At 40.4% G+C, this 12,436-nt stretch overlaps 1 protein-coding gene across 1 annotated transcript in view; it reads right to left on the bottom strand.

Moving 5' to 3' along the window:
- Positions 1 to 2,513: 2,513 nt before the first annotated feature.
- Positions 2,514 to 12,436, bottom strand: part of LOC145436274 (uncharacterized) — a 19,876-nt gene continuing 9,953 nt past the window's right edge. The window contains exon 4 of the mRNA XM_080313636.1: positions 2,514 to 3,635. Coding sequence (XP_080169762.1) covers positions 3,572 to 3,635 — 64 coding nt within the window. The 3' untranslated portion in view covers positions 2,514 to 3,571. The remainder of the gene's footprint in view (positions 3,636 to 12,436) is intronic.

The raw sequence follows: 12,436 nt of genomic DNA, 5'->3' as shown, positions 1-12,436 counted from the left end.
TTAATTGCAACTCACACACTGTCAGGTCGCTATTCAATGCGAATGCTTTAGGAAAAACGCACTTATACTTGAAACACACGATTTTTATAGTATAAATCGTCTCATCAACTGGGCAAAATAGACTCTGTACCACGGTGACTCTCTCGGCAATTAAATTCCCTTCAGAAATTTGCACGTATTCGTGGTGTCATCAATCCTTTCGCGTTAATCGAGAAGATGTACAGATTGTACACGGTAATTTCAAAAGTCTTCACCCCCGATAAACTGCTAAAAGCATGCTATCCTGCCAAACTTTCTTTTTAGACTTCCACTTGGAGTAGTTTTGGCAAATCTTGGAAATTACTACTTCTTGTACTTGAGTATAAATTTACGACCTTACTTCTATTTTTTTTAATAATTCTGTGCGCAGTGTATGCCTCATCTTGACAAGTAGGTGGATTTGGTGAGACAGGCTTCGACTCGATCTTTGATGAAATCGTGATCTTGTGACGATGGCGACACATGAAGCGGGTTGAGCCAGGGATTTATATAGGTAACCGAGAACTCGATTTCAACAACCTTCTACGGCCGGTTATCACGACAGGGCTTTATCATTATTGCCAACATTCCATTGCGACGTATGGATCTACAATATTCTACACGGTAACATATCCAGAGTAAGTATACTATTTCCCTAAAAAATTCCAATTAAAAGAACGTGACTTGGATTTCATTTCGTTGTTATCAAGATACATCTGGCTTAGGCGGTGATAAAGACATGTGCGCAATGGTTTTAGGTCTTCCGAAGCAATTTCACCCAAACACGTCAACGTCTGTTTACTACCCCAAGTGGATGGAAGATTGCGAATCCTCTCTTGAATTAGATCACCCCAACGTAACAACGAAGACTCCGTGCCTTGACACGGTATCATGATTTTGTAATCCAGGTGTATTAAGCATGCCGCATTACTTCCATTCGTCACACGAAACCACTGGGGTGTTTGCGACTAAAAGTCGAATTATACTGGATATTATCAAACCCTATCTTCGAATCAGGCACATTAACTGCGCCGTCACCGATACGTGACGCGAAGCGGTGGGGTTTATTTGGATTCGACGTGAATAGATAGCTTGGAATGTAAACAAACAGTTACCCCTTATCACGAACTGAGCTCGCAAATATACGGTCGGCGACAAACTTCACGTTTGTCTGTCACGTAGTTACGCCCCTTGAACTTTTGGGAACGCGGGAAAACACTGCGATGTCCAATCCTATCACAAGTCCACACATATTGCCGTCTGCACTGGCAACCCCTAACGACCCGACGCGATGCCTGTAAGCTTGCGAAATCGTGGGATTTCGTCAGTCGTATGTTTATACGCCTGTCATCACATGCGTTATACGGCGGTTTACGATTTCGCTGGCTTGGATTCTCTTGAATACCGCCTGTTGAGATTTGAGGATTAGGTCACACCGCGACACATCTGGTGTTGAATAGCATTAAAATGCTATGTAGCGTTCTTGTAAATATTGTCGTCCTATTTACGAACAGGGATAAACCGCGATGCTGACAATATTATGAAAAACAACGTGATTTTCACAATCTCCGCGGTCAACCAATCTCCGAAGAATCGAATTCGTACAGGAGCAATACAAATTCTGGGCGACATGGTTCCCGTGGCTAGATTTCGTTAAGAGAAATATATACTCGAAATATAGATTATACAACTTCTATTTTCAGTGCACTGTTTCCATGTTAAATTGACTATACAATAAGGATCTTGAGCCGGTGTATGAACCTGTTGATACACCATCGATATTGTGGGAAAAGTAAGTAGGATACAATGAGAGACAGAGGCCATTCATTGCATTATCGGGTTATAAACATTTGTATTGACCAATATATGGTGCATAAACATATAAATTTTCTTTAATAAATAGACGGTATTGCTCCGACTTCATAAGGCGCCTTCTCGGCGCTCGAAACCCAACGATTGCAGTATTGATGCGCAATGCGCATGGCTCATTATTAGCATAGCATTGGTAAAAAACCAGTTACAGTGTAGACTGCCAGTCACCCACGGACAATTTATGCTTAACGTTGACGTGATCTTCATCATTGATTGTTTGCTAATAGTTGATAGGGGGATAGAGGAAAGCGGCGTGCAAAACCACACACTTCGATTGTTCAATCGAGGTTGTTATTGACGATTTAGTAGGTCTTTCATCAAGTTTTCCGAATACAACTCGGGCGTTACAATTGACGTAACTTCTCAACCCCTAGGTCGATACGCGTAGACAGACCATCTGGTCATTATGACTGTCTCCTGGTGCTTTTTATATTACAAAATGGCATCATTCAATACATTACGGGCGGTAAATATTATCGGCTTGACGATGACCTAACAGTATAGTTTCAGTGCAAACGATATGTTGACTGAAACGATTTCAGGTAGCCTACAATTCAGGAAATACTTACTCTAGTGAATACGCTTTTGGAATCTTTCTACTCTTTCCAATACGCTTGTTGAGGTTAAAACTTGTATTGTAACACTTCGGACCGTGAAATAAATTTTTTTTTTTATAGATTTGGATAACTTAGTCATGGGAACCCAGTGAATGCGCTTCTGTACCAAGGGGACTGAATACTTTTTCGAGAAGCCCACCTATTTGCATCGTCCTTACTATTAGCCGTGATGATGTATATTTCACTTTTGAAAGTATATAGCACCCCCCGACAAACTATTACTATCAGGATGCGAAGCCTCATGCGAACCTAGATTTTTGAACTACTTACTGAAATACCACTGATACTTGTCACTTTTAAATGCGACTTGAACTAGTGTTGGTACATATTGCGCTCGGTATACTTCTACGTGTAGTTGAATATAATTCCAGGTAATAATACTCGTGTCCGGCCAATAGCAAGAATGCTGTTACGACAGCGGAGCTTAAAATCCCGCCGGTCTCCTGGTCAAACCCGTTGCGCTGACGGGTAGGATTCATATTTTTTCCACAAGCATAAGACCGTGATTTTTGAAGTAAAAGTTTTAAGTCAGTACTATTCTGCCGCAAGCCCCATCTCAGTTTTGTGCTAAACTTTATTTTTTTACTGTCACGGCGATAACAGCGATAGTATAAGTTAAAATTCAAGGAATTTGGATCCCGATGTTAAGATTACCGATACCCTTTGTATGTACTACGGTACAAGTTGTATCAAATATCAGGTATAGACCTCGTTGTTGGTAATGTCATTCTCGCTAACGTCCATTCTCGGTCATGTCTTTGTCGGTAATGTCTTTTATCGGTCGTGTTCTTCTCGATGTCCATTCTCGGTAATATACATTCTTGGTAATAGCTTTCTCGGTATTAGTATAGAACCAATAATTCTACACTTCAATGCGAATATCGATGCTTTGATCACCATTGTCGATCAGCAGGATCAGCATACTTTCCGCTGGAGCAGCCGCATTTAACCTCCTTTAAATGAAATCATGAAATAGACACCGCCATTAATTACCAGTATTGTAATAACAGAGCTTTAACGCGGACATGATCTTCAATCTTAGTTCGTGACACCGCAACGATTTTTCATTTCTTCCCTCCACCCAAAATAATGTATTTCTCCCATCGCTGGGCGTACTTCTGCATCCATCTACAAAATGGAAATTGATTGCGGTGCGATCGCTAAAACGCCTAAACACGGCTCCAATTTAGCAGGAAGCGTGCCGGTAGTAGTTAGGAAAACTTCACGGCAATTCCTATGTCGGTCCATACCAATTATGCAACATCCGGAACTGTAAATAAGCAACGTTTACATGCTGTTATATGCGGCGGGCGCACGATTTTCCGATTGAGGCGAATGTATTGGCGAGTGTAATTAAACATATGCTGGCTATTATTACACCGCAATCTCGATTTGATAGGACGATGTCGACTATTATATCAAGCAGGTCGAATCAATCTAACCTAATTGCGAGATATGTTCGTAATTAAGAGAGTATTGCTTAACATACCAGGGCAAGGCTAAAATTGTTGCAGACCTGTGATGTTGATTTTGGCTTCGCTACAGTCGGAATACTAATATAGATAACACTATCTATTTGTAAGGAGAATCGATGTGGATCTATGTATCTCCTTCAATTCATAAAATACCTGATATACTCGTGGAAGGGTGCGATAATTTCTTAAACATGGGTTTCTCTGTCAATAGTCGGCGTTTATAATCGGGGCAGAAGAAAAAGTAGAGGCGCTAATTTTAACTAAATTATAAGTAGAAGTAGCGGTTTTCACGACATGTCAAAAGTACCTCAAGTGGAAGTACAAAATGAAGTTCTGAACAGTATGCTCCAGTGTCGAAAGTGGTGTCGAAAATTATAGATGACGCTGAGGGACAGCATACTTTAAGCGGATGATCAGAGGTACAGAAATCTCATCGCGCATCTTTGCGAATAACGACAAATGACTAATTACTAGGGCAAGTTTTTGTTGCACTAAAATCGCGAGAAAGTTGCAGTTAATTTGGACAAAAGTTGCAGTACAATTTTTTTTGTTGAATTAGTAGGGTATGAGGTACTCGAAAGGTACTGTTGTATAACCTTATTTCCCGCAGAGCTGTCAAATTTGTTACTTTGCCATTTCAAGGACATTCAATCGAGACCGCCGAAAATTAAATTTTATCCCAGTACACAGCGAGAAAATTACGCAATGCGGGAACAATTTTCGCAAAAAAAAAGCCAAACAGCATAGCCATAACCCCCAACCCTAAAACAAGTCAATAACTCACCCCAAACCTCACGGGTCTGCAAACTGGACCCGAGGCGTTGTAGAAAAACTCATTCTTGACGACTTTAACAAAATCAATAGCCTGAATAAGGTGAACCAGTGAAAATGTAATTTTCGGTGGTCTTGCCTGGGCGTTCTTGAAATGGGGAATTATCTCAAATTTGAACGACAGAATTACTAAAGCAATGTATTAACATATTGTTCGGACACGGTCGTGATTGGCTGGGGTAGTTGAACTTCTTGCTTGCAAGCAATTGTGTCATATATAACACAGTGAGGTGCAGCTAACCCATCATATAGCTCTTTGTTGTGCAAATCAAAGAGAGAAGAACCATACTAGAAATAGTTTATAACATGTTTTTAAATCACTCCTTTACATTTTGACACAATATTTTATAAAAGTTGCAGTAAAAATTGGTTGTGAAAAATAATATTGTTCGAGATAGTATTCAGTTACCATGATACGGATGTTTTTTTTGCCGATTTGATTTGACCATTATACTCATAGAATGTGATTCGAACATATATCTCTAAACGATTTCCTTACAAAATCCATGGTGCAAGAAGTTAGTAGTTTGCCAAAAATATATATCTACTGTTAGGTACAAGTTGAGATAATCTAATGACATAACCACTTGATAAAGAAGAATGCAAAAGCTATTCGATTGCTCCGAAAAAGTAGAGGAAAACTGGGTTTCAAAATCTTGTTTTTGAGTGCAACGCAAATATGAATGTATTGCATATATATATACAACGCGTTGCAAATGGGGAAGCTGGAACTGTTGTCGTATCCTAAGATTAAGTATAGGATTATATACGCCGGTGCAACTTACTTGCAACCAAGTATGTTTGGGTTGCTGTCGCTGTGACGAAAATCTTCGTCGATCAGAAGTCTCAAATGCTGATCACGGGTGACGGACTCCGTCAGCAAAATGTGATAACATGAACTTCCAATAAAGAAAGACTGCTCCAATTTCGAGGAGAACTCCCTTTCGTGATGATGTCACAAAAATTAAACCGTAATAAGCTTAGATACGATTTCTTTGACTGACGTGGGGTTTTCCATGTATCATTATACAGAGTATTCCAGAACAGTCAAATGCATGTTGCAAAAATTAATTTTGTAAACAACTGGGTTCATTTACGTCAAATCAGACAATAGTTGTGGGTAGGCGGTTTGAATATGTCGTCGCAACGTTTTTATAATGCCTCCAAAACGACTGCTGGAACCTATAATTTAAACCCAAATTAATTTCCGATTACATCGATTAGGCCGCGACGCGATTTCAAACCGGGCACGATTCCTTCAATTTGCAGACGAGACGGGTTATATCACGCGCCAAATCTGGATTTTACAGTCCATTAAGCGTTCGAACAAAACCATGTCTTATCAATCTTTTATTGTATACATATTCAAAGATATGGCGATTGGGAATCAGGACAGTCGAATTATCCTGAATATAGGCATGATATCATTCATTTAGTTTGGCTATTTCCGACCAATTATAACATATATTAGTTATACAGCAGTCGTACTTGTTGACATCCACACCTATATATGCGTGCTGTTTTTCACACAATGTCACAACCCGGAGCAGAAACACCAAACCGATATAGTGGCCAAATGTTGTTTTCAAAGTGTCCTGGCGATAATATAATATAAGCATCACCATGTCGAAAATCGCATTCTCATACCAATGGACACTAAATCTCCATAATTCAACACTTGATAATAGAGCGACTTTTTACTCTGCGCATATAATAGTCAAGAATTAGGCGCGTCAAGTCGCCTGCGTCTAATAACACATTTTCGACTTGACTAAAATAATAACAAGCATAGTAACGGCGCGGTACAGGAAAGGACAATCACCAAGTGTAATTATCGAAGAGTAAGCTGTAATCATCAACGGTAAACTTTCCCTTTGATTTTGCATATAATAATCACACACGTCCCATGAGCAGCACAGTCATACTTATGCAAAAAAATCTTCGCTAATTTCAGGTAGGTAATTATTATGTTCAATGCTGTACGCCCCTGTTAAAACCTATCCACTCTGGGCTCTTTATTGTGGACGTGGTTTCCATTGTACACTATATGAAGTACAAAGTGTCGCGGCATCGTTAATTGTTATTCAGTTTCTATGTTTATCATATACATTAAAACATTGGGCTATATCGCACAGACAACAGTATCGGCACATTTTAACGCTACACCGAATACTTCTAATTCTATGGGAAAACATCTCCATAATGGGAAATACCCAGCTGACGTGCGGTCGGGGAACTTCCAATAACAACTCCTGGCGTTAGCTTCTACTCGACACAAAGGCCTTCCACCTGTCCGGCAATCGATCAAAACGCTGTGTCAGTCTTTCTTCACCCGTATCAAAACAATGACTACATTATATAGGTCAGCTATCACAAGGCTCCCCTACTGGCACAGCAACACACGATTTACTTCGTCGGCAATCGCCTATGTATCTGAAGAGACGTGAGATCTCGTAAACAAAGATTACTCAAAGTCCGGATCGACGGGGCATCATGCAAAATTTGAGCAAACACTTGATGTCGAATACTGAATCCGGGTTTGCCTGTTGAAGGAATTCGATACCCCCGCAACTTCAAAACAGCTTGTGCCGGCACGGAATCAGTAATCCATCAAGTCATTGTGGTCAGATTGAGTTTGAAGTAATTTACCGACACTCGCGCTAGCGCCATAACACCTTCCACGCTAAGTGGACAGTGACTGTCTTTAGTAGCTGATTCAAAACACGACCTTTTGGCCTTTACTCAATAACAAGATTAAAGGCAATTAGAAATTATCATCTCCACGGTCTGAATACCATTGGCTAGCCCCTTTTGCATCAGCTTAAACTAGATTACCTTCAGTAACACGAACGCTTGGATGCTACATACTAGGGATGGAGTGAACGTGAGGTACACGTTCGCGTTCTCTGTGTGAACCTCCGAAATTTAGAGGTTCACGTTCACAAACGAACCTTGGTAGGTTCTGCACTGTGAACCTTTTTCATATATTACAATTTTTACTTCATTATAACATTTTTGGTTGAAATTTATTGCATGTCAACTGCGAGCCACTCTATGCGTGGCGATGGCAGCATAAAAACAAATCAACAATGAACGACCATGCACATTGAAAATCTCAAAAATTCTACATGCTTAGTTACAAATGTTTGCTCGAAATATCCAGCTTTCCGTTTGTGAATATTTAGTGACTCTCTGATGTGAGCTTGACCCGCAATCACACAAGATCAAGAGGGAAATACGCCACACGTAGGCACTCAACTTAGCCAGGGATATCCCTGACTTAGCGAATGATGCTTATTAAGCCAATCAATGAAACTGATATCGTTTTCTGGTAATAAAAATCTAGCTGCCGTACGGGGTCAATCTTGATTTCATGTGTTTATTGTATCATAAAAAAAATCTTCGCGATTGGGGTGTTGGCTACTGCTATATAACTTGTTATAGGTATATCGGTATCGGTATCAAGTATGGGAACCTGTTTTACGCTCTGCGCAATATCAACGTAGCAATACTCAGACGCCGAATGCATTGTCTGGTCTGGCCTAGACCGTTGAGTTGTGAACCTTTCTGTGTTTCACACCATCCCTACTATATACTATCGTTTCGTGTGATTGCATTTTTGTGATGTTTGGCATCGATAAAATTATCTTAGAAGTGAATGAAGGAATTACCGAATGGATGAATATTAATATTTAATAACATATATATTAAGTTAAAGGTTCGCTTTACATAGACCAGTGGTTCCCAACCTATTCCGAATCATCGCCCCTTATCGAGCTCGACACAAATTTTCGCCCCGCCCCCATATTTACGGATCCGACATATGGACGGGAAATTTATCCACCTAATTCTGATCGCTGGTGAATTGACTAAGAAAAGGTAATTTTGTCGAGTAAAAACATGTTTCCGCCTATACTTTACGTTGAGTTGACCTTTTTGTAAGTCAACTTTTGCGTTATGTGCCGAATTAGCGGACCTTACGTGCATTTTTACCGTGGTTATTAAATATAACTCACTGGTCGTTCTAACATTTTTGTTCCCCCCCAATCGCTACTTTGGTATTTTGCCCCCTTGTTACTCAAAATCGACAACTCGGGGCGATACCTCTCACGCAAGGAACCAATGACATAAACGATTTGTGCTCTTTGCAGTTTGTGCTCTTCAGAACTCTGAGCGTCAATTTTTTTAATACGGAAAAAGACTTGTAAATCGATTCAAATCCAATTCAAAGACCACTACATATTTGTTGCTATATATTCTACACATATTGCAAAGCCCAATAAGAGAGATTCGGTTTTGATGTGTAGCAAATTTTAATAACTGTATAAAGTGTTGTTGACTATTATACGACATACTTCCTTGTAAAAATGGAATAGTACACGTTACTACCGAAGCGCCCATGACCACTGCAAAACAAAGCCCCATCGTATTTTGTGTGATACCAAAATCCCCACGAATCTATACTAGAACTAGAGTGTTCAAATCGACAATTCCATAGGATGTAGTAGGAGTACGCATTGTCGCACATTCCCTTTACCGAAATCACCACGCAAAGTATGGATTTCAAATCTTACGAATCAGACAGCGATTGACCAGTAATTTGTACGATAAGTGGTTTACGATTTAAAGTCAAGGAGCTGTGCCGAATCGTATACGCCTTTGGCGTACGAGCGACAACGACACTGGTGGATTTCAGACCAAACCTCAAGATACAATTTCGATAAACAACGCAATCAATCCGTCCATTCATAGCGTTCTGTAATTCCATTCTTTTCCATCCTAATCACGTCGTCACATCGACTATTATTTCGTCACAGGGCTATCGCTTGTCCGCCTACGCGGCAGCCTGGACCGGATCTATCTCTACGCAAATGATTCACGGAGTTTACTGTAAATTCCGAATTACATTCGAATGGATGAAATATGTCGAGCCTAATCTAAGCATGCCTTATCGCAAGATCAAGCTATTAAAGACAGGCGAACAATAGGCTTTATTATGTTGGCACGTTCGGAACATGGCATACGTATGCATCTAAAATAAATTAGTTTCGTGAATGAGTCTCACTCTCTCTCTGTGTGTTATATTCACCGCAATTACAAAGCTTCACGCACATACCAATGCGCTTAATCTGTATTAGCTGGCCTGAAATATCGTGTGATATTATACTGTAATACATCTATTTTACGCCAATGTATTCACTATAGATTTACGCCATAGCAAAGAGTGCAAATCAGGCCACTGGCGCATTCTGGTGTCAAATCTATTGTTATTGGATGCATGGCTAGATTTTATCAATCCGAGAATGAGGTGGAATTTCATACAAAGGCCGCGGTGTGTTGAAAATGCCAAATATCAGACGCAATTTGTTGAGAATAAGGTTTACACAATTGGTCCTTTAAGAAGTGAACTCAAAATAGCAGGTGAAACTGATAAAACCGCGGTGACGTCGTAGTGACGCAGTTATGTTTATCTCGCGGGCCGTAAGCCCGTAACCCAGGTATACAGTAGCTGTACGCATCGCTAAGTACCTTAGCAGCCCTGGCTAGCATAAGTGAATATTTTAGGGTCAGGAATGGTACTGAAGTGCAAGTAAATACTCTGAATGACTCATCAAATGCCAGTGCATAAGTAATGCTTACAACTAATGCCAACACTAATTCGAGAAACGAAAGCTTAGCCTAGTCGCGGCATGTGGCCTTGTCGACTTTTAACACAATCGCTCGTGTCATGTCAAACCTCTAAATTCACAAGACGCCTAATCGCCCAGTAACTTTGCGCAGTGTTGAGACGATGACATGCGAAGTATATTCAGGATTGACGATTTTGGTCATAAAACAGGTGCAAATCCTACCCAATAATGCCCTCTACTACATACCATTCCAAAGTGGAAGTTTTTATTTTGACTCTAAAACGATTAAAGTTGAAGTGAAGGAAAACCCCATTGGGACAGGTATAGCTTAAGTAAACAAACCTACTTGAGTACTCCAAAAAGGTGTAAGTGCTTCATAGCGGAACACCTCCGATGATTAGCAATGAAAATTTGTAAAGTATATTTCTCTTCAATACACCGTGATGTTCCCCGTACATTCGCTCGTGGACACATCTAATATTCCCCGGTGTAGTACGACACAGGGCTGGGGTCGGTTCATTTTATGGCCAACTCCAACTCCTATTCCGACATTTTCAATGTACCCACATCGATTCCTGAAACTATATAAGTACTCCGACTACAACTATTTTTATATTTTTTCAGAGAACTCTAACTCCGAATCCAACTTTCCTGTAAATCTACACTCAGGAAATTATACGTTACAATTTTTGGTAATTTTTTAGCTATTATGTTTGAACTATTGATTCTGAATTGTAGTGAAAACTGCATGTAAAATTTATTGACTTTAAGACCTGCAGCGGTACCTTTTACCTTAAATTTGGGGCAGTTGGAGTCAGAGCAGGAATCAGAGCAATTTATCAAACTCCGACTACAGCCAGTATGTTTTACTCAATCAGCTGTATCACTCTGTGGATATAAAGCTGTATCAGCTGTATCACCCTGTGGATATAAAGCTGTATCACCCTGTGGATATAAAGCTGTATCAGCTGTATCACCCTGTGGATATAAAGCTGTATCAGCTGTATCACCCTGTGGATATAAAGCTGTATCAGCTGTATCACCCTGAGGATATAAAGCTGTATCAGCTATCAGCTGTACACGGCTCTATCAGCTGTATCACTCTACCTGTATGGAATCTGTGTCTTGTGTTCAAACAATTCTTGATTTTTTTAATTACTTTTAACTTTGAGAATCATCGCTGCTCCCATATTATAGACCAGGGGTTCTCAACCTGGGGGGCGTGCCCCCTTTGGGGGGTGTGAAACATCTGAAGGGGGGCTCGAAGAAGCGGTCACCTGAAAAATGGAGCGCAATTTGCCTCCAATGCAGGCGTGTTTCTCTCTATATAGACCCAATTTCATATTTTTTATTCTCTCATCAACATTCATAACCGACCATACCACCAAACAATCTGTTGGGGTTGCTAGCATCCCAGTTGGATTTTGTGATATGACGATAAGGGGGGCGCGAATGACGATACGGGGGGGGGGCGAAATTTTTCACTATCAAAAAGGGGGGCGCGTCAAAAAAAAGGTTGTGAACCACTGCTATAGACAAACCGTACCGAGATTCACCCAGGCATCACTCTGCAATTAGTATCAGGTCTATACTATGTCTGCGATGCGCAAAATAGTCTAGTAGGCTGTCACACATTTAGTGAGTCAGCTCTACTCGCGTACACGCACGAAATTTCTATATTTCATGATTGAGTCGGTCAATATATAATCGGGAATTGCATATAGATTGCTATCAATTTTTATAACGTCTCTCTGCTCACGTAATCTAATTTAGGCTACCGGCTGCTGGTAGAGCTGAGTGAGGTGTGCTTGAAAAGGTAGGAGCCCTCGAATAATAATTAATTAAACATCTCCGGGTATGTATACCCGTTGGCAGAACGAAACAGCACTTCGTCAGGCTCCCCAAAAACCTGGAATCTTGGGCTCTTATATGGTGATAAAATGTCCCCCATCACGTTGTTCACTTTATTGCCACGAAATTATTGTTGTAATGA

Source organism: Botryllus schlosseri, chromosome 3, assembly GCF_051294905.1.
Source record: "Botryllus schlosseri isolate E-star chromosome 3, Bs_hap1, whole genome shotgun sequence".
Taxonomy (NCBI): domain Eukaryota; kingdom Metazoa; phylum Chordata; class Ascidiacea; order Stolidobranchia; family Styelidae; genus Botryllus; species Botryllus schlosseri.
Note: the sequence above shows the minus strand (reverse complement) of the source record. Positions and strands in the feature narration are given on the sequence as shown.